The sequence below is a fragment of the Symphalangus syndactylus genome, chromosome 19, assembly GCF_028878055.3.
Source record: "Symphalangus syndactylus isolate Jambi chromosome 19, NHGRI_mSymSyn1-v2.1_pri, whole genome shotgun sequence".
In the NCBI taxonomy this organism is placed as follows: domain Eukaryota; kingdom Metazoa; phylum Chordata; class Mammalia; order Primates; family Hylobatidae; genus Symphalangus; species Symphalangus syndactylus.
Window position 1 is genome coordinate 90,065,120 of NC_072434.2, and position 27,261 is coordinate 90,092,380.

At 49.0% G+C, this 27,261-nt stretch overlaps 1 protein-coding gene across 2 annotated transcripts in view; it reads left to right on the plus strand.

The window, feature by feature from the left end:
- The window catches only part of KIF26B (kinesin family member 26B), a 580,448-nt gene extending 560,356 nt beyond the window's left edge, over positions 1-20,092 (plus strand). For both annotated transcript variants that reach the window (XM_055233556.2, XM_055233557.2), the window contains 3 exons: positions 8,847-9,049; positions 9,596-9,746; positions 13,144-20,092. In XM_055233556.2, coding sequence (XP_055089531.1) covers positions 8,847-9,049; positions 9,596-9,746; positions 13,144-13,292 — 503 coding nt within the window. In that variant the 3' untranslated portion in view covers positions 13,293-20,092. The remainder of the gene's footprint in view (positions 1-8,846; positions 9,050-9,595; positions 9,747-13,143) is intronic.
- The last annotated feature ends 7,169 nt before the right edge of the window (positions 20,093-27,261 follow it).

Here is a 27,261-nt window from a genome sequence, read left to right on the forward strand (position 1 = left end):
TGCAGGCCTCTGCCAGGGACATCGCCGCGGAGGGTTCTCTGTGAGAAACTGCCCTACTGTGTGCCGTCATCAGACTTAGGGCTGTGAATCCCTTGGTGCTCAGCAGGGTGGAAAGGCGAGGGCCCGGATGCAGATGGCAGCATGACCCACACCTGCTCGCTATGGGGAAGCCTGGTTCTTCCGCCATCCATTCCCTCACCCTGTGCCCCTCTGCTCAACCACCAAGGATCCTGTGGATGGTTTACAGCCTGTTGAGGGATCAGGTGAGGGTACCTACCCTCATGACCTAGTGGCTTCAGAAGCCCCTCCTGTGAGGTTGGTGGCCTGCAAGACTCTGGCAGCCTCTCTCAGGGACGTGGGATAACGCACAGATTGTCCCGTTGAAGGTGGAATGGGCGAGGCTCTTCCTCCACCTCCACCCCAAACATATTTGTGGACGGTCATGTTTGCGCACCTGCCACGGGGCCTGCAGTGCCCCCCACCACACATACCATGATGCCTGAAATGCATGATTTTGGAGAAAGGCTTTGCCATTTCTTTTTTTCCTTTTTTTGAGACAGTCTCACTCTGTCGCCCAGGCTGGAGTGCAATGGCGTGATCTTGCCAAACTGCAACCTCTGCTTCTATGTTCAAGCGATTCGCCTGCTTCAGCCTCCTGAGTAGCTGGGATTACAAGTGTGCACCACCATGCCCGGCTAATTTTTCTATCTATCTTTAGTAGAGACAAGGTTTTACCACATTGACCAGGCTGGTCTCAAACTCCTGACCTCAAGTGATCTGCCCGTCTCAGCCTCCCAAAGTGCGGGGATTACAGGCGTGAGCCATCACACCCAGGCAGTCTTTGCCATTTTTAAGAATCTCCTATCAAAGGCACGTATGCCAGAATAATTAATATATAAAGCCCACAGTCTTGTTAATTGGAATTTTGGGTGGCATGTGACAGTAAGTTATGATGGGCAAAGAGAAGAGGACCCAGGTCAGAGCTGGTGGCCCTGGAGGCCTTGGGGTAGGTGAAATGAAATGATGGTAAGGAGAGGAAAAGACAGACGCAAAAGTTCCTAAGAACAACTGAAGCTACTCGAGAATTTTGCCTGGAATCATCTCTGCTCTTAAGCGCTTCCAAAGAAATTACCCCTGCTCATTCTTTAAGGGCTTAAAAAAAATAATGAAACTTACGCAGAACCCCACGTGCAATTCTGTGGCTTGGTTGAAGCCAGGGTGGCCCAGGTTCCTGCCCTCCTGGCCTGTCTCTGCCCTCCTGCTGCCCTTCTGTGCAACACTAGGCTCTTCACATGCTCTCAGAAGCCAGGTCCCTGCAGGGATCCGTGCCCGCAGCATATCTGGAAGTAAAAGATGGGGCGAGACACAGATGTAGGGCCTCCTCTTTCCTACTGCTCCAGCAACTGCCCCACAGGCTTGTTCTCTGTCATGGGGTGGCTTCTTCCTGTTCTCCCACCACAGATGAGCACAAACTCTGGAATGTTCCAAATGTAAGGGCTGTGGTCAGTGAACATTATAAACCATTCATCTTCCTAGAATCAAAGAAATCCACCTTAAGGGACAGTGTAGGTATGCAGATGTAGTTTTAGAATATGGACAGCCCCATCCGCTCACCTCATCACAGATCACAGAACTTGGCCGTGGGGATGTTACACTCTAAGCATGGTAGGGAATCATCGTGGCTGTCAGTACCTTGACGTCTTTATTTGCCAGGTGGGGTATGCTTCAGTTTTTGATACGCTTTGACTCTGCTTCACTTCACCCCTCAATCTCGGCAACAGCACTTGGAGCAGAACCCCGTTTAAGACAAGTTGAAAAGGAAGAGCCGTTCCATTAACATAGTAGCTGCTGTGTCTTATGGCCAGGGCCAAGGGCATTGAAACGTATTGATAACAGTAAAAATAACAAGCAGGACAGCATCTGCCGGCCTTCCCAGTACCTGGTTAATGAACACTTGTTATTCTAATCCACGCAGCCTGGGTCTTCAAAGTCCAGATGACTGCGTGGCAGTGGCCGCATGGCCACGTGTGTTTCAGTGTCCCACAGTGTTTTCACGGACTTGAATTTAGTGCCTTGCGCCTACCAGTCCATTTCATGGTTTCCGTGGCTTTCACAGGTTTTCGTTTTTTTTCAAGACTTTTATTTTTTGGTTTGGCGGTTACACTGGAGGAAAGAGGAAGAAAAATGATGAAAAAAGAAACGCGTGAAGTAACTGCTTGGCGAGCAGGCAGCAGGCTCTGCATACACCCTTGCTGTGGGCTGAGTGCTTTCGTAAGTGGTGTCCTCTGGGAGCCTCTGGTTAGGTAAAGGCTATCGGAGGACAACGGTGTAAAATTAAAATGCCAGGGCAGGTGCTAGAAATGGGATTTCCCGTGGAGTGCCAAGAGCAGAAGACCTTTGTGATGAGCTGCTGTAGGTCCAGGCTCCATGACAGATGTGGCAGTGGAGATGTGCTCGTTTCAGGTTAGGTGACCTTGTCTTGCTTATTTATGATTATTATTAAGAGAAACGGTGGCTGTCAGACATGATTAGCATAAATCAACTTCTTTAAGAGAAGCTATAAAACTCCTCCAAGGAAATTCCTAACTAGACGGCTAGAGTTTACAATTATGAGAGGTGTTTGGAACCAGAGAGGAGACATCTTTTGTCTGAGATGGCTTCTGAATTTGGAAAATTTTAATGCTTATTTCCGTAGTAAAAATGAACTAGAATTATTGGGAAAATAACCTTGACCTCTCTGATTCCTTTGTAGTACATGTAACAGCAGAAACGACCAAACATCACCGTGGTGATGACCTCCAAGAATGAGGTCCATGTTGCTGAGGAGTGCACAGGATTGGGCTTGTTCCACCGGCCGTAGCAGGATGCAGTGAATTAAGTTAGAAAGCAGGAGGCTTAGAATCTTGAGCTGTGTGACCTTTGGGGAATAACTGTCCTCTTTGAGCTTCAGTTTCCTCATATGCAAGTAAAACAAGAAGATTAGTAGATAATAGCCATGGTCTCTCTGCTGCCCACATCGTATGAGACTGTGCAGATAATTTAAATAATATTATGGTCGTGTGATGTCTTTTCCTTAGAGCAATCTGTAGCCAGTGGGGTTTATTTTCAGTTGTTAAACATTGACCAGGTATCTTCTGTGCTCTTAGAGCTTGGTGATAGTTTCTGGTGTGTGGGTGGAGGTGGAGGCAGCCGGCACAGGGGACAAGGCCACCGTAAGAAGTTTGTAATCTAACTGGAGAGAAAGGGTGAAAAGTGTGGGACAGAGAACAGTGAACTGAGTGCACTGCCAGATGCTGAGTGGGGTAGCGAAGACCCAAGTGGAGAGAGCATTTAGACAAAGCAGGATCCTGCCAGGCAAAGGCTGCAGAGAAACGTCAGGATTGAGCTTGGTCCGGGAGGGTGCTTACATCGGGACAGGCAGAGAGGGTGCAGGGCATTGAGGCTGAGGCAGGAACGGAACCACCAGCTCCCAGCAGCAAGAGCCTGGCCTGTGGGCAACACAGTGAGATTAACTCAAGGAGGGGACCGTCCCAACAAGCAGAGCAAGACACTAGCAAACGCAAGCCACAGTCACACCCGGAACAAACGCAAGCCACAGGCACACCTGGAACATCCAGGAACTAAAAGAACAGTACACATTATTCTCTATTCTACATAGCTCTAAAAGAGTATCAATATATTACTGTAGTTGGCAATGGGGAGTCATTATAGGCTGTTGACCAACAACATGATAAGGTGAGAGAAATGATGTTGCTTTTATTGATGGATTTCCATCGCTCCATCCTCAGTTCCTTGCCAGCCTCTCTATGGTCAGCAAGATGAAACTGTGTATAGCCCAGAGCCAAGAATGAGCCCAGGTCGGGAGGGAATGTCTGTCCTGGCCAGTGCGCATGTCAGCAGCTGAGGGTGTCGATCCGTGATACACAGTTGATGCCATAATTACACCAGCCGAGCCACTACCCTGAGCCCCCAATCCTCACGCTCCCCCGTCGCCTATCATCCATTATATGTTATGTCAATTCTATTTTCTTCCTCCAGTCCCTTACATTTCACCCTCATCCTGGTGTGTTACCTCCTTAGATTCTTTCCCTTGCTTTCCTTTTCTTGGACTGGATGGGGAAGTCTGACAGTTAGATGAGCACCTTGGTCTGAATTAAATTCATTCCCACCACAGGGAGGCTCAGCACCAGAAAAGCCCTGGAGTGAGGGAGGGTCTGCCTGAAGAGAAGCCCCTCAGGGAAGCATGGAGCTTCTGGAATGCCCCAGGCCTTGGCCCGCCTGGCCATGAGCAAGGCCTGTTCTGCACCCGACCCAGCCTGCTTGGCGCCCAGCACTGGGCTGGTGCAGGCTACTGTTGGATATTATTGGTTGGTTCATTGACGGGCTGGTTGCTTGATTGGCAGCATAGTCCTAAAAGTGTGCTCATACTTCTTTTCTGGGTATTTCTCGTATCTTGTCCTGCTGGTGCTAAGTGCTTTAAATGTTGAGTCTAGTCTGCTACTTTCTTTGTCATTCTAAGGATCAGACCCTGTGCCTTTCTCTTGGTGCTGAGTCAACATTACTGACTGATAGGCCTGTCTTGTGACTTGTGACTTGCACCTGTAGTGAACTGAGCTCCCAGGCTACCAGGTTCAGTTCCCAGGGTGCTGCACAAAAACTTGTGACTAATTGCTCCTCACCGAGGGCACCGTGGTTTGCTCTGCCAACCTCTCCTATTCGTTTGGTTCTCAGGCACATCCTGGTTTTGTTTTAATAAATTCAAGCAGCACAGTGGTCGCTGGCTTAATGAAAACCAGAGGAAGGCAAGCCGCTTGCTGTCAGAGTTCAGAGTTCCAGAATGTTTCTAAGAGAACCAACCTAGAGCCAGTTGAGAATAGGTTCAGAATGAGAGCCTTTTTGAATACACAGTTGGGGAAAAAGGAGGAAAGTCATTGATTCTCTCAGACACCAAGGAAGCTCCTTAGAGGGGAACCCCAAAGAGAGTAGGTGGTGCTGATGCTGTGAGGTGACACTGTGGCCCTAGGCGCAGGGTTCAGAATCTCAGAGAACATAGGAGGAAGCCCAGGCTCGGCATCAAGGAGAGCTTTGTGGCCCTGGAGAACCTGCCTCTTTCTCATCCCCAGCACGGGAGCACTTGCCTTTTCAGCTAAAACATGACAGCAGGCCATACAGCCAGCATCATTCTTCACCATGGAGCTGCCTCTTTCCTGGTCAACAAACTCACATGTATTGATTCACATTCTCTTTCTCTCTCTGCTCTGATATCTGCAGTTCCTTTCAACATTAGTGCTTCGCGCTTTTTTGACTCACTGTCTTCCTAGTGCCTACACTTTGAGTCAGAATGCAGACGGTGGGCGATGGAGCAGAAAGCTATGCTGGAGGGCTCTTGGGAACAGGAGTTTGGGCATGGGCAGAAGCATATTCCCCAGGGGGAGCTGAGAGGCCTCAGCACTCAGAACGCCCATGTTTCCCGACACGTCACCTCAGCAGCAGCATCTGCAGACTCGTGTGGGGACTTCTGTCTGGACTCAGGGATGTTAAGAGTAGAAAGCCCAATGTCAGCTTCCCACATGGGCGGTCAGCGCCGCAGATGATACACGAAGATGGACTGTGATGGGTCAGCGACCCCTCTGACTGCACGCAGCTGTCGGCCAGGCCTGGAATGGGAGGGGCGAGGGGGTGGGTTCAGCCTCTGTTAGTGGGAGAGGTCCTGGTTTGAAGTTCACTGAAGTATCAGTGTTGACTTTCTCAGGTCAAATCTGGGCCATTTCATGCGGTAAATCTGTGTTGGCAGGTATCAGTCTAAGTGTTTGTTTTGAACATGCTGCACTTGTACATGCCTGGACCAAATGCCAGGCTGATGAGCAGGGAGGGGTTGAGAAGCAGAAGGGAGCCCGACCCACTGGCATCAGCAGGAGGCTGGCCCTGGCTGTGGCTCCCCGATCAGACAGGCGGCGTCCAATGGGACACCACGCGACTCTCGCCAGGGTGGGGCTTCCCCTGTACCTTTCTTAGAGCTGTTGGTGCCCTGAACCCACTCGCAGCCTGGAAGGAGGGGATCCCTGGCAGAGACCGGGCTTGGCAGAAATCTGGGCATCTGCTTGAGAGGTGGAAATGCTGGAGCATGCAGAAAATCTAAGAACCCTTATTTATATGGGGCCCCAGACCAAGGCCCTCGGGTCAGTCTTTGCGCAGGGATGGCATAGCAGTACCATCGCTTCCTGTGCCCTTTCCAGTAATGTGAGGGCACTATCTCTGCCCCTGAACTTCCTTCAGGCCACTTCACTCCATTTCCTCAGCCTGACCACATTACCCCTGCCCCAGTACTTGGCTTCCCTCGTCATCACCTAAGTGAGGCTCACATGCACCTCTGAAGGGAGACAGGAGCAGGGAGAGGGAGCCTCAGCTGGAAGTGCAGGAACTGAATATCAGTCCATTCACAGGATTGATGTTCTGGTACCCAAATTCAGAATTTTACAAAAATCCAAGACACTTGTTCATTCGTGTGCAGGAAAACGGTATTCCTAACCCCCAAACCACACCTAACCTGACAGTGGACAGTCACTTCACCTTGGGAGGGATCAGTGTGGTGAGGAAGTTCAAGGTTGCTAGATGGCATGGAAAGGAGGCAATGGGAATTAATTAGATACCCGCCAGGATATTTCTATGAAGCTGTCGTAGCCCAGTGAAATGTCACTCTCCAGGTGTTTTTACTTTCTCTGCTGCCATCTCACACGGTGCCCTGGCACGGGTATTGGCAGGAGATGGAGGGCGGCTCTCGTCCAAGACATTTTCCCATCTGATCACATCCCATCTGTGGTCACCAGGCTCCAAGATGGCCCCCATGGTCTCTGCCTCCTGGTGTTCACACCCTTGTGTAGTCCCCTCCCATACTGACCAGAGTTGGTCTCTGTGTCGAGTGGGATAAGGCAGAGTGATTGTATGTCACTTTCAAAAGCAGGTTATAAAAGACACTGCAGCTTCTGTGCTGGGTGCCCCTCTTGCTTTCTTGGGTCATCCCCCTCTGGGGGATGCCAGCTGCCATGTCATAAATAGTCCTGTGTAGGAGAGGCCTGCATGGCAATGAACTAAAGCCTCCTGCCATGATGACATGAGTGAGCTTAGAAACGGAAGCTTCAGCCTCAGTCAAGCCTTCAGATGAGTGCAGCCCTAGCTGACAGCTTGCCTGCAACTTGAGAGGCTCTGAGCCAGAAGCACCTGGCAAAAATTGCTCCCAGATTCCCAACCCACAGGGAGATATGAGATAAATGTTTGCTGTTTTAGCCACTGGGTTTAGGGTTCATTTGTTACGCAGCAGCCATTTGGAAGCTAGAGTTGAGGCACACAAAAGCCAAACAGTTTGCCAACAGTCAGCTAGCTTGATCAGACTGATTTAAAAAGAAAAACACCCCTCTGATCTGGTCACTTCCCAGGGTAAGTGTCTCAGATGCTAAGGAGACCGACATTTGCTTTATTCCCGTGGTCGATGTTGCTTAGTCTTGTTAGTTGGGGCCTGCACTTTGTTGGAAACTAAACGTGATGGTGTATGTGTATACACAAGTCAAGTCAACTCTGGGCTCTAAAAAGTGGGGTTTTGGCCAGGCAGAGTAGCTCACGCCTGTAATCCCAACACTTTGGGAGGCTGAGGCAAGCTGATCACTTGAGATCAGGAGTTTGCGACCAGCCTGGCCAACATCGTGAAACCCCGTCTCTACTAAAAATACAAAAAATTAGCCAGGCGTGGTAATGGGCGCCTGTAGTCCCAGCTACTTGGGAGGCTGGGGCGGCAGAATTGATTGAACCCAGCAGGCGGAGGCTGCAGTGACCTGAGATCACACCACTGCACTCCAGCCTGGGCGACAGAGTCAGACTCCCTCTCAAAATAAGTGAGGTTTAATATGAAGCAAAAGGAGCTCGGAGCCCAGAGTTCACTTCATAGAGAAAACACAGCAGTGAGCGTTCCTTGTTGTCTCCCGGAGGAGACATGCTTCAACTGACATCCGTTCATCAAAGCTTCAGTCCCCTGTACCATGCAAGTGTTTAGTCTCCATTCTGGGAGCCATGTGCTTCACCAATACCCAGGGTCTCTTCTGCTGAGAAAGAAAGAGAATAGACACTGGGAGAGAACTAGCAGTCCTTGTCACAATGTGTGAAGCATGTGAAATAGTACCAGGCACGTAACCAGTGCATGTTAGTGCTGCTGCTGCTGTTTTAAGCAAATAGTGTTTTCTGGAACTCCTGTAATGACATCAAACGCTAGGACCTTTTGACCTAACCATGCTGAGGATGCACCCTAGGCTGCAGTGTTTTACAGGTGGAAACTAGGAGGCAGTTCTAAAGATTCCTCAGGGAGTTTGCTGAGCTAAAGCCCAAGTGTTGGTTTAGGGGAGTAAAGGTGGAGGTGGGTGGTGGGAAGTGGGAGTGTTTAGCCCTACGCCAGATCCTGGGGTGCTTGTCATGACCTCATCCGTTGCATCCACAAAATATTTAAAAGATTGAAATGCAGGCTGGGTGTAGTGGCTCACACCTGTCATCCCAGCACTTTGGGAGATTAAGGTGGGAGGATCACTTGAGGCCAGGAGTTTGAGACCAGCCTGGGCAATATAGCAAGATATCATCTCTCAAAAAAAAAAATTTAATTAGCTGGGTGTGGTGGTGTGCACCTGTGGTCCCAACTACTTAGGAGGCCGAGACAGAATTGCTTGAGCCCAGGAATTCAAGGCTGCAGTGAGCTATGATGGCACCACTGCACTCCAGCCTGGGCAACGAGCAAGACCCAGTCTCAAAAAAAAAAAAAAAATTGAATTTCAGAAAGACTAACTCTTTGGGCTTATCTCCCTCCTCAGGTTCTCAGAGACGGAGGCTTATCCCAGCACTATCTCTGGACACCTCTTCCCCTGTGAGAAAACCCACCAACAGCACAGGCGTCCGCTGGGTGGACGGCCCCTTGCGGAACAGCCAGAGGGGCCTTGGGGAACCTTTTGAGATTAAAGTCTACGAAATCGATGACGTGGAGCGCCTGCAGCGGCGACGAGGGGGCGCCAGCAAGGTGAGGCAGCCTCCTCCCCACCCCCCGCCCACGTGGTGGCAGCTCCCCACCAAGCCTGCGCAGGCGCCAGGCAGGGCCCTGGGGAAGGCAACTCAGACCCAGGCTTCCCAGCGGGCTTCTGGCATGGGTGGTGGGAAGGGGGTTTCTGTCCCAGCAAAGGGCCTTTGGACAGAGGCCTTGGAGAGAGCCCCATGTTTCTCTTCCTGAAATGTTTTAAAGGCTTCAAAGCCAGGGGTGGGGGGCTGGTGATCTTGGGGGCTTTTCTGGCTCCTTGAGGCTCCCCGTCTTAACTAGCCTTTGTCCATCTTGAACACCCACCACCTGCTTTCTCAACTTGTCCAAGAATGGCCTGTCATAGTCCTACCTTGTGAGGTGTCTGAACTGACTGGTCTGTCAAGGCAGAAATTTGGCGGAGATCACCTATGCCCCTCCCACACGTCTCCACGCCCAGCCTGTTGTTTTCCATCAACAATACTCACAAGTGTTCCTGTGGCATGGGCTGGGTGTGAGCAGAAGGGCCCTTTCTCCTCTCTGTCTGTGTGCTAGGAGGTCATGTGCTTCAACGCAAAGCTGAAAATTCTGGAACACCGCCAGCAGAGGATCGCCGAGGTCCGCGCCAGGTACGAGTGGCTGATGAAGGAGCTGGAGGCGACCAAACAGTATCTGATGCTGGATCCCAACAAGTGGCTCAGTGAATGTAAGGCCGGGGTTCCTTCCCACCCTTGTGACTAATGGTTCACCCGCTCAACCAGGCTGGCGCGTAGCCCAGGGCGACAGCGACACAGGCTGCGCCTGCGTCCTCAGTCGCAGGATGCCCATCAAATGGAGGAAGTTGCACCGAGCGAGCAGCCCTACTCCCCTGGGGATGGGCGGGAGGGGCCGGGACAGCAGAGGGGTGGTGAATATTGCTCTTGAAAGATTATTTCTACGCGTCTCAGTCCAAAGCACCTGAAAATGAGACTTTTCCCCTGCATGTGGCAGAAGATCACCCAGACATGAAGGCTGTATTACAAATCTGCTCCTAAGCCACAAAATCACACCGCATATCTAGCCTGAAATAGACAGGAATTTATAGAGCCCTTAATAGGGTAGAGTGTACAGTCCTCGAAAAGCCACGCAGAGAACCCAGAAAGCAAGGAAAACATTTTTGAGTGGAAAAAAAGAAAAAAAAAAAAAGACGACAGCCACGGTGTTATTTCCATTTAATAGAAAGCCCAGGATGACCATAACCATCTAATAACAATTCAGGACAGTTTTGCTCTCTTTGAAAGGTGGATTCAATTGTCTCTTATTTATTTGTTCCTGACCATTCCATTTAGCACAAAATAAAACTTCAATCTGGTCCCAGCTATTACACTGCTATAGGAGCTAATGCTGGAAGACCCAGTCTGTGGGGTAAAATACATTCCTGCCATTCGAGTTCCCTCTGCCTCCCCTTCCCATCCGGCCCTCAGCCTCTGGCAGGCCTCCTTTGTACCGCCCCTCCCCTGCACTGCCCCACCCCTCTTCCAGTCTTCCCCAGCCAGTGCGGCGGGGGTGCCTGCAGGTGGAGGCTGGAAGCTTAGGTTTATGTTCCAAAGCAGCTGGTTGAAAAAATATTGGGGTGAAATGGTCCTGGGTGAAGGCGCGGAAGAAAGTGGCAGGACTTGGCAGCCTCCCAGCTGTGCCTGCCACACGGAACTGCAGTCTCGCAGCAGCTGCCTCTCCACAGGGATAAGGTGATAACATTTCCCTAAGTACTCACTGGATTCTTGGGACAGTCTGTGGGGTTGCAGCATTTGCAGCTGTGGCCACGGGCATACAGACCTGCTTTGACTTCTGGCTTTCTCACATACTAGCTGTGGGACCTCAGGTAAGACACTTAACTCTGCGCCTTGACTTCCTTAGCTGTAAAATGGGAAAAATAATGGTGACTACACCACAGGGCGGTTGTGAGGTATAAATCAGTTCCCATTGGTCCTCTTGGTGCTTATTACACTGCTTGGCCCAGGATGAGAGCTCAGGATCTGGTAGTAATTATTACTATTATTTATCCCAAAGTTCAACAACAGGAGACATTGCCTGGTCAGGCGCGGTGGCTCACGCCTGTAATCCCAGCACTTTGGGAGGCCAAGGTGGGCAGATCACTTGAGCCCAGGAGTTCAAGACCAGCCTTGACAACATGGTGTGAAACCCCGTCTCTACCAAAAATACAAAAATTAGCCGGGCGTGGTGGCGGGCACCTGTAATCCCAGCTACTCAGGAGGCTGAGGTTGCAGTGAGCCAGAGATTGCGCCACTGCACTCCAGCCTGGGTGACGGAGCCAGACCCTGTCTCAAAAATAAAAATAAAAAACAGGAGACATTTCCTTCATGCCTGCTTGCATGATGCACTGAGTTGGATCTTGTGTTAGAAATTTGAGCAAAGACATGAACTTGTCCTGCGAGGGCGTTTCATCGAAGGCTCTAATGGGCAGGGGCGAGGACGCTGGTTACTGTCTGCCCATGACATGCACACGGGGTGCTGTGCTTAGCCCTCCCCGCTACAGATACCCTTTTCCTTGTTTCAGGAATCCTTGGCCACTTAAAGATCCCAGAGGCCTCCTTTCAGTCAGTCGTCCTTCATTTTTGCTATTTTCATTAACATTTTATTTTCAAGAACTGTTTATGCCCAAGGCAGACTTGAAAATTATCTTCATCTTACAAAGTCATATATTTTCCCAGGATGGGAACAAGCTGAAACATCAATACATACGTGTTTAGACGCTTCCAGGAAACAATTGCTTCCTTCTAGTCTTTGTACATGTCAAAAATCACTGTGTTTTTGATGCTGAGAAAGAAAATGAACAGAAAGCTACATGAAAGGGGAAATACAGATTGTTTCTTGAAGATGAATTGAAAACAGTAATGAAAAAAAGGATCAATGAGCTGCCTGCTGACTATTCCCTGTGGGCAAGAGGCAGGGGGACTGGCATGGAAAGATCCATTTTTAGTTCTATTTCTTCGTTCTGATGCCTCTTTTAATGTTGTCCAGTAATGTAGTCTGATGTGGTCATAGAATGATGGCTCCTTTTGCTTTTTTGTTTTGGTTGTTTGTTAAATATTAAACTGGTATTCAGGGCCTTCGGTCTCCTTCCAGCTCTAGTCCTGGTTAACTGTGTCAGCCTCAGTGAGTCACGTCACTGTCCAGCTCCCAGGGACCTCATCTGCCGAAAGAAGACACTCTGCAGACAGCGTCCACTCTGATCCCCACTGTTTCCATAGCACGGCATCGTTTTCAAATCAAGTTCATGTTCATTATCTCATTTTATTCCTCACAGGAACTCAAGGCAGGTGGGGCAGGCAGCATAGGCATTGCTATTCTCACATTCCTTTAAAGACACTGTGTCAGCAGAGGTGGAGGTCCCAGAGCTCGTCTCTTCAGAGCTCGTCTCGTGCCTGTGGTTCCAGGGCCATCCCACCACCGTGGGCTGCTGTCCATGCCTTTCCTCCTCATACTGGGAGCCTGCTGGACCCCTGGAGCCTGGGCCAGGCAGCCCATCCCTCTGCCCAGCCACCTCTGGACAAAGTAGGGGACTTGTTGCCAGAGGGGTTGATCCCAGATGCCTGCTCTTCAGGCCTTGAGGGATACAGCCTTCTTACTCTGTGCAGGCCTGAACATCAGGAAAGGCATCTGGGTTATAATCCAGAAACATCCTTTCATATAAGGAGGCAGAGGTGTAAATGTCACTCAACTGAGACCCCCAAAAGGGAGGGACTCTCCCCACCTCAGCTTGAAGTATTTACTTGACAGTGAATAGTGTGACAGAGCCTCTCAAATCCTGGGATCCCTCCTGGATCCTCCATGGCTGGAGGTGGGGGAGCTAGAATGTCACCTTATTGGTCAGTAGAATCTCACAAAAACGTTAAGGATCTAAACCTGGTAAAGAGTGTTCCGTTCCACCCAAAAGAGGCCGAGAATCAGACAGGAGGGAACCCTGCGGTGGCCTGAGGCAGGCGAATTAGACCTTTAGACCAAGGGCTAGATGTGGGGGTGGCAGCTCCAAGCTGAGCCGTGGGGAGATGCTTCTCACCCTGTTTGCTCTGCATCGCCATCAAGCTCTTCCTCTCTTGCAGTTGACTTGGAGCAGGTTTGGGAGCTGGATTCCCTGGAGTACCTGGAGGCACTGGAGTGTGTGACGGAGCGCCTGGAGAGCCGTGTCAACTTCTGCAAGGCCCATCTCATGATGATTACCTGCTTCGACGTCACCTCCAGGCGCCGGTAGATGAGCCAGACCCTTGTCCTGGCGGTCCTCTGCTCCCCAGGACTTCAGAGATGTTGCACGCCCCTCGGCCCTCTGTGCTGGGGCATCAAAGACAGTGAATGAGGATGAAGGTCGGTGGCAAGTCTGGAGCGAGCGTTGAGCGGAAGGCGAGTTTTCTTTTGTTTTCTGTAGGAAAGGTGCAAACGCCAAACACCGTGGAAGGAGAAAAGGATGGGAAGCCCGAGGGGTGTCCAAGCCCTGCGAGACTGAAAAAGCACTTTGAGGAACCTTAAAGACGTTGTTTGTACATAAGAACTGCTAGCAAAAGAGACCTCACTCTTCTCTTGCTTTCGTGAGAAAGGAGGGGGGTGGACGTAGGATTGCTGTGGAAAGCGAACACAAAACAACAACAAAAAGACCCAGAATGACTGATTAAGTGCCTTGCAAATCTTCTTTAGTATTATCCAAACATTTATGTTCATACTTTCTTGTGTACAGATGGTGCTAGTCAAGATGAAAACAACAAAACAAACAAGAAAAACATTTTGGAAACGTATTCACAGCTCGTTTTCTCTTGGTGTTTTATCCTATTTCTGACTTGCTGTTTCTAAGTAAGTTGTGTTTGTAGAGCTATTTCCTAATCAGTATTGCTTATGAATAAATGTTACCTGTCTTTTATGGTTATTCTGGTGAGGCCACTCAAACAGAGAGACTTCCTCGGCGCGAGCCAGTGTGTGTGTTTCCAAAGTAGGTTTGGAGCAGCAGGTGACCTCGATGCCACATCCCAACAAGCAGCGTGGTCAGGGCAGACCCAGAAGGTTGATTGTGGGGCAGGTGCTTTAGAGAACAGGCGAGGAGACAGACCCTGCAGCACGGGGGAGGAGGAGTCCTTTGCGACCTGGGCCCTCCCTGCTCCTGGGTGGTGGGCTGTGTGTTCTGTAGACAGTTTGCCCCCCTCAAGTCCTCCACACGTGTGGTTCCTTGACCTACAAATCCACAGTTTGCAATGCCCTCAAAATTCATATTCATTTTTATTCCAAAGACTTACTTGACTTGAAGGAAAGCTGGAACCAATTCACCAGAGCCATATTTCTTTAGTATTTTCTAGTGTTGTAGATTGATTAAAGTGGGTTTTTCCCCAGCTCAGAGACCTTCTCAGTCTTGTTCAGAGACTTCAACCGTATTGGATTAGAACAAGGATTCTTGAGACTGTACATCTTGTCTGTTGTCCAGAGTACAAAGATTTCAGCTCTCCTATGTCCCAAAGCCTCTATGCCAAGAAGGGACAGGCTTGTCCTCTCAGTCTTTGCTCCTTCCCAAAGGCAGAGAGAGCTTCCCCTCCATAATTCACACAACCCTGGATAGGCAGAACATAGTTGAAGACTATGGATGTCTAGGTCTTGGCTCCCAACAACTCAGGACCTCCAATTCAGATGTTCCTTCCTATAACAATTCCCTTAGGAATTATTATACCCATTTTAGTGACAGAAACCTGGGGTACAGAGTGGTCAAGGGATTTCCCTGATAAACACTGTGGTGCTGATAGTGCAGCCCAGAATCCAAGAGTCCCTGCAGCCTTCACATCAAGATGGTACTTAGGCATGTGCAGAGTACACTTCCCTTTTGCCCTCAAATACAGCATATCTTCATGAGCCTATTTCCAAGCTAGGCTGTCTTTATTAACCAACAACTCAGCCCCAGCCACTCCCCAAGTGGGGGAAAAACACTACCTTTCTTGTCAGTGTACCCCTGGACACTGCAGCCCACACAGCTGGCTGAACTCGGTAAATGGGAACCGAAGTCTTGTGAGCTTCACGTGACCTGATCCTTTGTTATCAGAACAGGGTTCAGGTGGCCCTGTTGGCTCATGTGCTTTGGAAGCCAGCTCCCTGGGTCACGAGTCTGGCTTTGCACTTTCCATAAGAGTCTGCTTCTATGCAAAGGTGCAAACAGGAGACCTTCCCAAATCTGCTGCGTGAACAGGCTAAACTACGGTGAGAGGATGCTTTGGAATGGCTCAGTCTCTCTTCTATGCATCTCCCAAGTCTGACAGGTTTGTTGCCCTGGGAAGCAGGACCTCCCTGAGCTCCTTAACCTTGACCCCATTCTGCAAGACAGTCGTGTGCTCTGGGCTCGCCTCTGGCCTCACAGCACTTGTGTAAGTGGGCTTGCTTAACAGCAATATCCTTGGAAGCTTCTGGACCCAAAGGGAAGCCAATCCTTCGAGTTTGCCATTGGGCTGCTGGTTGCTGGTTTCAAACATATAGTTCATGAAAAGTCTTTAATTGGAGATTTTCAAAGGTGAATAGTCTGTTTTTGTTGGAAACAAACTCATCTGATGAGTCATCGGTGAGTCTGGCTTTCACCCCTGCCACATCCTCCCCCGAGGTTCCTTCCATGCTGGACCGCCTTCCTTTAGCCAGTGACAGAGCCTGGTGCCCTTCCTGGACTGAAACTGCTGGAATCCTTCCGAGGGGAGTGGCATTCGGCTTGCCTCCTGCCTAGATCTGCTTTTATCCATTTGTAGCAACTTTATGCTCTAACAAAAGGTTGAATGAAACCAAGAGTTCTCTTGGCAAGTCAGACTGGCTTCCCAAGACGCCAATCACAGAACACATGCCAATCACAGAACACCTCGCAGGATCCCGCAGGCCACGGTGAAGGAGAATGCTTTATGTTGATGTTGTCCATTCTCTATTCTCTTTGCTTTTTTTTGACCTAAATAAGCTGCAAACATGTTAATTTACCAATACTGATAAACCACATGAAGAAATCAGGCATTTTACGTTATGATGTGCTTGTTCCTGTCTCTGCCTATAAATTGACTGTATTGATGATGAAGGAAGGAGTTCTGGCTGACCATTCTGAAGCAGTCCCGGTCATGGAAGGATGCCTTACCCAGTGGCCAGACATGATAGTTCCAGGTCTCCCCTTGGTTTTGGTGATAGAGAACCCGAGGAGGCAAGGGGGATGTCAAAGAACCCATTTCTATTTCATTACCCACAAGTGAAAGGACTAGAAAAAAATATTTGAAATTAACATTTAGATGCACAGGTCTTAATTCCTTGTCTGAAACCTGTCCTCCTCACCCCCTGCTCCAAATATGTGAGGTGGAAGCATTAGCAGCAGAGCAAAACTAAGATCTAAAAACGGGCGATGGTGCTATTGTTTCCCTGGGAGTCACTCCACATCGCACTGCATGGTGGTGCTGCCTGCTGCGAGGGAGCGAGAGTTTGCTTTATCATGGGCTTTCAGTTCCCACCTGCGAACTGCAAACTTTGATCTTCTTGTCCTTGAATTCCCCTCTACATCATGAGGAAGCTGTCTCTCTCATCTCTTCTGGATTTGAAATCAGAACACTCTGCCTGTTGTTTATTCGCCAGTTGCCGTTCTTAACATGGGGGAGTATTAAGATGCAAATGCAGAGATGTGTCCCGTCTTGACAAAGGTGGGAATCCCTGAGCCTGAGCTGGAGAAGGGGCTTCTCGCATGAGAAGCTGGGGTAAAAAGCCAGGCACCGCAGCATGGGGAATCCGGCAGGCAGGAATCTGGCCTGGTTTGTCATAAACTAGCCTTCAACTTGAAGTCTATTATATTCTTATAAGGCGGTAGTGACTTCGGTCCAGCCGCATCTACCATCCAGGGTGGCCATTCAAAAAGTCTTATACGCACCTACAAGTCTCACGCTTGCTGTTCAGATTTCTGATAAAATCTCAGAGTTCCGTTTGTATTGACCAAAAATGCAGTTGTGCCCACTTGGGCGTGTATCTCATGTCCTTGTAAACCAGCCACCTTCTTTGGATAGAGGGCAAGGCTGACAAGTCTGCAGATTTGTTCAGTGCAAACACAGCCGTCTATATCATTGGCCACTGCTGATTATATTGAGTGTTTTTAGGTTTTTTAGGTTTCTTATTCCAAAAAGGATTTTAGACTGTAAAATGACTAAAGATGAGTTAATTTGCAAACTAAAAACGGAAGGAGTCCTGCCTGTACTCATTGTTCTTTCCTGCTGGACTAGTAACCCATTCTTGGAGCACACACAGAGTCCCTCGCTTCTAAAGACTTAAACCCTGAAGACCCTCGCTTCTAAAGCACACACAGAGTCCCTCGCTTCTAAAGACAATACGTCTTAAACCCTGAAAACTTGCCAGTGAGAAAGAGGTTGAAAGTCCTGTTTGCTATTAGTTGAGGCTAAGCCGTCTGCTGCCACTGTCCCTGGGGCCTCCATGCTGCCACCGGGGTGTGTGACCCAGCTGTCCCCCCATGAAGGACACTGTTCAGTGCCACCACACAGGAGTCTGGGCAGGGAGGAAAGACACACAGCCCACTTTTTTCTGCACCAAATGAAACAAAGCTGGGTGTTCAGTGTCACTGATGCAAGTAAATGGGTCTCAAATTTTGGCGGGGGCAGGTGGTACACTTAGTGTTTCTTTGGATTCTGATATCTCTTTTTCCCCCTCCAGAAAGTATCTGTCAACATCGGTGGGTAACAGCTTATAAAGTGCATCACTTAGCAATCTTCCTGACAAAGTGACACATTTTAAAATTACAACCTGTTCATTATTTCCATCATAATGCAAGCATAATTCTAATCCAGGAGAAGACACTGTCTTTTAAGCTCATCTTCTCAAAAAATTTTTTTCTGAAAATTCCTAGAAACTAATTTATCCCTCCCTAAACAAACACATTCTGCTTTTGGGTGGCCCTACCCAGAACCTGCAGCAATGTCATGACACTGGACACAGCGGGGCTTGGGGCAGCATCAAGCCTTCATTGCATACAAGCCTTATTCTCTAAGCATAGTTGTTCCCAAGGTCCACACGGGTGGAGGCGAGTACTGAAACACCACACTCACACATCTATTCCATGCATACATAGAAATTACCTTCAACACAAAAAAAGATTCCTTCTTTCATTCCCTATCCTGCTAACAGCCCACATTGTCATATTTGATTTATGAAGAAGTTCTAATTTATTTGTGAACTCAGGATGTTGTTTTACAGCATTGCTCGTGTTCTCTCATTTACTTATTATGCATCACGGTTGGAAATGCATCCATGTGCCGTGCATCAAGGTGGAGACTTGCTGGATCTGTCTGTGGCTATTTTTTTCCATGTTTTTCTCACTCAAGCAAAGTCTGTTAGTGGAAACATGGGCTAGGGGATGGGGGGAGGACAGATAAATCAAGAGAATAGGGATTAGGGTCCAATCCTCAGTGCACAGGGCTTAGTTCAAAATCTAAGCTGTTTCTGTAGTAAGTGGCCAAATGGGAAAGATCCCTTCGTTTTGAATTTGATGAGGATGGGCTTGGAAATCCACGCCCACCGGCTTGCATGGAAGAGGATCCAGCCTCTTCCTACTGGCTCAACATTAAATTTCTGAGGAAAGTGCTGACAGTATCGGTTCCCTACACTTCCCTAAGACTCCCATCCAACCCCTAGTGCTACTGAAGAGGGTTTGGGAAAGCAACCGGAGTTCCTTAGCTTGGATATATATAGTACCTGTTTTTTTCTCTGGAAAAACCAAAGTACTTTAGTGAGTCTTATAACCTTAAGGCATTTTGTCCCCTCACTGGGTCCCGAGAGGCAGGGAGGGGCTAGGCCTTGAGCTAGGAGCAAGGACGCTGGGCCACCAGGCCTGGTTCTGTTACTAGCTACGCAACCTTGGGCGAGCCTCTTTGCTTTGCTGGGCCTCAGGTTCCCGAGTGGAAGACTGGGGGTCAGAACAGCTGCCCTTCTGGGAAAGCATCAAGAGAAAGTGGTGTAAGTGATGGGAACTGCTTTGAAGAAATTAAAGGTCTGTCTAGGAGCTGGGGGTAATCATTTACAGATGAAGAAACTGAAGTCTAGTCATTGATTGGCCCGAGTTCACAGAGTGGTTTTATAGCAAAATGGGGACTTGAGTCCAGCTTATTGGATTCTTCCCATTAGATCATATTGCACCAGGTACGTGTAGACATGAACAGATATCATTCCTCTAAGGTGTGTGTACATACATGGATGTGTGTGTACAGGAGGTACCTGACATGGTGAAAAGGCCATAGGACAGAAAACCTGAGTTCTAATTCCAGCTTTGCCAGTTGTCCTGTCCGGGATATATTACCTAACTCCTCCAGAACTCAGTTTTCTAACGTGTGAAATGAAGACATTGTGCTCGATGATCTTTGTGGTTCCTTCGAGCTCTGGATCTCGAATTCCATGATTAGTAATGTATGTATGTATATATAAATACGCTTATCTGTAGAAATGGGCCCATTTGAAAAGTGGAGACAAGGCCTGCCCAAGTGCATTTATTGTGCCAGAAACAGCGAATTCCTAAATAAGTTCATAAAATCTTGTTTTACAATTCAATGGTAGTGCTTAATGTTATTGTCTGAAATCCACTGTTTAACCAGATGGAAGACTGGTGCCATTTAAAACATTATTAGTTCACAAGTGTTTGCTGTTAAAATTCTTCAATAAAACTCATTTGTTAAAGTCAGAAATTCAACTCTTCTGTACTTGGGCAGGTCCCAGCAGCCCTTGGCAGGCTGGTTTTGTGCATGGGCCTTTGCAAGCTATATAAACGTTAGGTGTTGGCTTGATTATGATAAATATGAGCAGGCTCCCTGGAGAACAGTCCAGAAAAGAAGAGTTATAGTTCTCACAAACTGGTGACATGAATCCATTAAGCTGTGTGGCATTTTCCAGTGTAAAGACATTGTTTGCTGGCTACAATCTCTGACTTTTTGTGGCATATGAGGTGTAAAATGTTGTCAAAAAAGAATCTGGTGTTAAAAAAAAATCAAACTATGGTGGCATTAAATGTTCACTTTTATTCTACCCAGAGTTGTGAATTCCTCTATCTAGTTTCTCCTTCTGTACCTCGGGGGAAAGCAATTCAAGAGCTAGGGGTGGGTGCTTCTCACGGCAGCAACACCTTGGCCCAAGTCTAGCCCCCAGGCCTCTCAGGACCTCATGAGATGAGGCCTGTCTAGTCGCCCTGTGGAGCTGGCCCCCAACAAGTGCAGCAGCTCAGCCAGGAGTGAGTAGAGGTGTCAGCTAAGCCCCAGAGTCCCTAGACCTGTTCTGCACGTCTGAGAGTCAGACGCTGGGAAAAGTGCGGAGAAGCTTGTGTTGATAATGGGGTATTTTTTGTCGCCCTCCCTCAGTCCAGTGTTTCTGGAGCTCACACAAAATAAGGGAATTTGCAGTCACTGTAGATTGCTTGGGCCTGGATGCATGGGCCTCTGTTACTCTGCTGCTTGGTCTCAGCTGTAGCTGGGCACATTCAGGCGAGAAAGCAAAAACAGATCAGAACTAGAAAAAGGTCTCTCAGGGTAGCCCCTTCCCTTGAGGACAGTCTCCCTCCACTGCAGACATTTCCCTCTGAACAGCAATGAGGGACTTTCCTAGATGCTGGAGCCACATTCGTCCAATCAACTGAGTGCTCCACAGCCCCAAGAGATAGGGCAGGGTGGCCACTCAAAGCAAATACATACCCTTCACTGCTGGCAAGATCCCTCTCTGAGTCCCTGCCTCCTACTGCGCCACGCCTGCCTGGGCACGCACACCTCCCAGGCCTCTGCTTTTCTTCTCCCCAAATCCTAGACATGACCTTCTTGGGCTCCCTTTGGGTCAACCGAGCAGAAGCCGTAAGGGTTTTCTAAACATAATTCCTTCAACTAGAAGAGAAGGTGGAGGTGGTGCCAAACTGATCGTTCCCTTGCGGAGGAGGTGATGGAAAGGCAGCGTCTATTATACAATTGTTTCTAATGCCCTCACTCCTCCCAATTAATGACTTTCTCAGTGTTCTGCTGGCCTGTCATAGCCTACAGTACATCTTGTCCCAGTTCACATCAGCGCCTCTCGTCTCTGAGAAGGATATGTATTGTGTGGTCATCAGAAGTAACTTTTCATTAGGAAAAAAACTATCCAAATATACAATCTTAGGTGGATCTGTCTCTCAAACCATTAAACTATCCAAACTGTTCTTACTTTTATTCTTTCCATCTTTTTTGATCCTGTTTCTTTGTCTCAGGGAGGCCAGTGGCCATTCTGCCTACCTTGGCACCATGGTGCATTTGGCCAGACACCCCTGGGACTAGAAGGTCATAGAAAACAAAGCAAGGTGATGTCATTGTCCAGCAATGGCAGATCAGGCTATCCCTGCACCTGGATGGAGAAAACGCCTCCGCATCTATGCAGGACCTGTTGCAGTGTCTGATGCTTCCACTTGTTTTTCTAGCTGAAGGTGTTGTTTCTAGAAAACCCTTATAATCTACAGAGCACTTGGACTGTAAATGCATTGACCTGCCAGTGCCTGCAGTGCTCCTAACACCCATGGATGTCTCTTGTTCTATAACCCCAGCGGCTAGAACAGAACCTGGAACATAGTGGGTGCTCAACCAATATTAGCCGAATGAATGAATCGATCAATTAATCAACTTTGGGAGAAGAGGCAACAACAAAAACCTGGGCAGGGGCCTGCAGCATTTCTGACTCCCTTGGCAAGAGGACCAAGGTCTGCATTTGCAAACCCCTACTCGGATTAATCCCTAATTCCCAGTGGAGAAGGAGCACCAGACCCACACAAGGCCAGACCCGTGCCCTGGGCTTATTACGCACACAGCCTTGACCTCCACAGCCACGGAGCAACCTTGGCTTTCAGGCCTCCTAACGCCTGTTTCTAAGAGATGAAAAAGAGTCGTGTGTTCAAGCTCATGGATTCCTTCTCAACATGTATAAAACAATCGTTGAACAGACCCTCACTGAGCGCACTCGCACTGTCCCAGACACCGTGCTGGTTGCAGTGAATGAAACAGGTTCCAGGCTCCCAGAACTCAGTGAGGTTGGTGAGCCGGGCTGGCACACAGAAACGCTGCTACAAACACACAAACGTGCTCCCATCCATGCAGGGCGAACCCTCCTCAGGGACCCCTTTTCCTAGAATTTCGGCCCTTATCCAGGCCTCACCTCCAGAAGAGACTCCTTAAGCAGGAGGCTGAGAGGGCAGTGAGGCGGGGAGGGAAGGGGGACAGCCAGCGTCACTGCAAGTCGCTTTATTTCTCCTGCGGAAGTCCAGCCCTCCCTCACTCCCCTACATCCCCGGCGCTTCCAGCTTCCTCCCCGCAGCAGGTTAACATGTGCATTTGCCAAGAGCTCGGGAAGGGCGCGCTGTGAGCATCCAGCCAGCTGAGGAGGTTGAGGAGGAGGGGACTGTCCCCTGGGCAGCCAACCTGCTACTACCTGAGGAAGCTACTTTGGGGTCCACCTGCATGCAGGGTGAGCAGCATGCCCTTTGTTTTTCATTTTAAAATTATTACATTGCCCCCACTCAGCCCATTCTCTGTGCTCTCCCCTCTCCAGCAGGTTCTGGGGTGCAGATAGATATTACACACCTTTTGTGTGCTCAGAAGAGAAACTCAAAGAGCTTTATAGACCACAAAGATCTACAAACCCCCAAAGTCCCTGATGGTCCACTGAGAGAAAGGCCGCTGCTTTTTAAAACTGCACTTTGAAAATATGGAAATTGAAAACAAAAAATTACCTTCATCTCACCCCAGAGAGAACCACTATTATTTAATAGGTACACACACACACACACACACACACACACACACAGAGGCACGTGCGCTTTTACAAATTTTGGATTATCCTGGATATGGTCCTTTTGGAACCCTTTTCCCCTTTAATAATCCTACCATGTATATTTATTTCCCCAATTGGCACATGTGCTCTGACAACATGACTTTTAACATTGCAGAATATTCCATCACATAGATCGACCGACTCTCATTTATGCACGGCTACTATTCCCTGCCCTTGGACCATGAGACTGCTTCTACTGTTTCACAATTATCAGTTACACTGTTGAACATAAATCAACACATATTGAATATAAATCTTTTTTTTTTTTTTTCACTTCTCTGACAAGTCCATAGGGATAAATTCCTGGAAGTAAAATAGCTATAACAAGAGGAATAAAAGATTACAAGGCATTTTACACACATTGAGAGTGGCTGTGCTTTAAGCTGTCCAATCTCAATGATGATTAGAAGCCTTCCCTGATGGCCCCAGATGGAGTCATCTCTTCCTCTCTTAACTTTTATTTCATTGATTCACTTATGTATTCATTCTGCAAATATACATTAAGAAGCTCTGGCCAGATGCGGTGGCTCACGCCTGTAATCCCAGCACTTGGGAGGCCAAGACGGGGGGAATCACTTGAGGTGAGAGTTCTACAGCAGCCTGGCCAACATGGTAAAACCCCGTCTCTACAAAAAATACAAAAATTAGCTGGGCGTGACGGCGCGTGCGTGTAGTCCCAGCTACTTGGGAGGCTGAGGCACAAAAATTGCTTGAACTCAGGAGGTGGATGTTGCAGTGAGCCGAGATTATACCACTGCACTCCAGCCTGGGCAAAGAGCAAGACTTCATCTCAAAAAAAAAAAAAAAAAAAAAAAAAAAAGAATCTCCAACATGGGACAGTGTTCCTGTTGTAAGATGCACCAACTTCTTAGTATACACTCCATCGTATTTTAATGTAGGACGTGTTTATCTGTCCTTAAATATTTGGCATCAGGGCCGGGCACGGTGGCTCATGCCTGTAATCCCAGCACTTTGGGAGGCCGAGGCGGGAGGATCACCTGGTCAGGAGATCGAGACCATCCTGGTTAACACGGTGAAACCCCGTCTCTACTAAAAATACAAAAAATTAGCCGGGCGTGGTGGCGGGCGCCTGTGGTCCCAGCTACTCCAGAGGCTGAGGCAGGAGAATGGCGTGAACCCGGGAGGCGGAGCTTGCAGTGAGCCGAGATCACGCCACTGCACTCCAGCCTGGGAGACAGAGCGAGACTCTGTTTCAAAAAACAAACAAACGAACAAACAAACAAAAAAAAACGCATCAGGAGGGTAGGAGCTCTTTTTATGGCTCTCTGTGGTTAACACAATGCTGGGCACAAAACCAGGTTAAGATTCAGAGGGTTTCGATAGCCAAAGCTATCAAAGGGAATGGCATTTTATACACAGTACAGATATCCATGCACTAGAAACACTTTTCTGGGGATTCTGACATACATCTCAGCCCTTGCTGAGAACTCTTAGCTGAGGGGCCATGAAGCCTGGGTGCTCGTGTGAAACTGCAACTTGCAGTTGACTTTGAGGGTGTCTCACTGCATCTCCGGGCTCCATCTCCTCATCTGTGTAAGAGAAGTGAAGCCCAATCTGTCTTGCCTAGTTTCCCCTGGGCTTGTTCTGAGGATGAAAGAAGATGCTGCGTGTAGAACCAGGTCGTGACCTGGTAAGTGCTCAACAGACGTAAGGTGCTGAGATAACATACACCTCTTTTGATCATTACAACAAGGCTCCTCAGGCAGCCTTCTTTCCTAGACTGTGCCTGCTACACAGCTTCTTCATTCAGCACCTGCCTCATTCTCTCATGTTATTTTTTTGGAGACAGGGTCTTGCTCTGTTGCCCAGACTAGAGTGCAGTGGCACAATCATAGCTCACTGCAGTCTCAAACTCCTGGGCTCCAGCAATCCTCCTGCCTCAGCCTCCCAAGTAGCTGGGACTACAGGCACGAACCACCACACCTTGCTAATTTTTGTTTGTTTGTTTTGAGACAGAGTCTCGCTTTGTCACCCAGGCCGGAGTGCAGTGGCGCAATCTTGGCTCACTGCAAGCTCCGCCTCCCAGGTTCAAGCAATTCTCCTGCCTCAGCCTCCCAAGTAGCTGGGACCACAGGCGCCCGCCACCACGCCTGGCTAATTTTTTGTATTTTTAGTAGAGATGGGGTTTCACCATGTTAGCCAGGATGGTCTTGATCTCCTGACCTCGTGATCCACCCCACCTTGGCCTCCCAAAATGCTGACACCTCGCTAATTTTTAAAAAAATTTTTCGTAGAGATGGGGTCTTGCTATGTTGCCCAGGCTGGTCTCAAACTCATGGCCTCAAGCAATCATCCCTCCCTGGCCTCCTGAAAGGCTGGAAAGCCACTGCGTCTGGCCCTATTCGTTTTTTTTCTTTCTGAGGCAGAATCTCTGTCTGTTGCCCAGGCTGGAGTGGATTGGCACAATCTCGGCTCACTGCAGCCTCCGCCTCCTGGATTCAAGTGATTCTTGTGCCTCAGCCTCCTGAGTAGCTGGGATTTCAGGCAACCGCCACCATGCCCAGCTAATTTTTGTATTTTTTGTAGAGATGGGGTTTAGCCATGTTGGCCAGACTAGTCTTAAACTCCTGACCTCAGGTGATCCACCCACCTCCCAAAGTGCTGGGATTACAGGTGTGAGCCACTGTGCCTGGCCCCATTCTTTTTAAAATATCAGTGGCTTCCATCTATTAGAAGTAGGTTGGGCTATACATCACACCATCCCTAAATCTTACTTTCATGTGGTTTGTTTAATAATTAATTCCCAATAAGTCTCAGGGGAGGGTTCTGCAATATGTATAAGACTTTGACAAGATGGCATATTAGGAACAGCTCTGGTCTGCGGTTCCCAGCGAGATCGACACAGAAGGCGGGTGATTTCTGCATTTCCGAAGGAGGGTGAGCAGAAGCAGGGTGGGGCGTCGCCTAACCTGGGAAGTGCAAGGGGTCAAGGGATTCTCTCTCTCAGCCAAGGGAAGCCATGAGGGACTGTGCCATGAGGAACGGTGCACTCCGGCCCAGACGCTGCACTTCTCCCACAGTCTTTGCAACCTACAGACCAGGAGATTCCTTCGGGGACCTGGGCCACCAGGGCCCTGGGTTTCAAGCACAGAACTGGGCAGCCATTTGGGCATGCACCAAGCTAGCTGCAGGAGTTTTTTTCCATACCCCAGTGGCGCCCAGAATGCCAGCAGGACAGAACCATTCACTCCCCTGGAAAGGGGGCTGAAGCCAGGGAGCCAAGTGGTCTAGCTCAGCGGATCCCACCTCCATGGAGCCCAGCAAGCTAAAATCCAATGGCTTGAAATTCTCGCTGCCAGCACAGCAGTCTGAAGTCAACCTGGGGTGCTCGAGCTTGGTGGGGGGAGGGCGTCTGCCATTACTGAGGCTTGAGTAGGCAGGTTTCCCCTCACAGTGTGAACAAAGCCGCCAGGAAGTTCGAACTGGACAGAGCCCACCACAGCTCAGCAAGGCTGCTGTAGCCAGACTGCCTCTCTAGATTCCTCCTCTCTGGGTGGCGCATCTCTGAAAGAAAGGCAGCAGCCCCACTCAGGGGCTTATAGATAAAACCCCCATCTCCCTGGGACAGAGCACCTGGGGAAAGGGGTGTCTGTGGGCACAGCTTCAGCAGACTTAAACATTCCTGCCTGCCGGCTCTGAAGAGAGCAGTGCATCTCCCAGAACAGGGTTCGAGCTCTGCTAAGGGTCACACTGCCTCCTCAAGTGGGTCCCTGACCCCCGTGTCTCCTGACTGGGAGACACCTCCCAGTAGGGGCCGACAGACACCTCATACAGGAGAGCTCTAGTTGGCATCTGGCGGGTGCCCATCTGGGACAAACCTTCCAGAGGAAGGAGCAGGCAGCAATCTTTGATGTTCTGCAGCCTCCGCTGGTGATACCCAGGCAAACAGGGTCTGGAGTGGACCTCAGCAAACTCCAGCAGACCTGCAGCAGAGGGGCCTGACTGTTAGAAGTAAAACTAACAAACAGAAAGGAAAATAGCATCAACATCAACAAAAAGGATGACTCCATCCAAGGTCACCAACATCAAAGACCAAAGGTAGACAGATCCATGAAGATGGGGATAAACCAATGCAAAAAGGCTGAAAATTCCAAAAACCAGAATGCCACTTCTCTTCCAAAGGATCACAACTCCTCCAGAGCAAGGGAACAAAACTGGACAGAGAAAGAGTTTGATGAATTGACATAAGTAGGCTTCAGAGGGGAATAATAACAAACTACTCTGAGCTAAAGAAGCATGTTCTAATTCAATGCAAGGAAGCTAAGAGCCTTGAAAAAAGGTTAGATGAATTGCTAACTAGAATAACCAGTTTAGAGAAGAACATAAATGACCTGATGGAG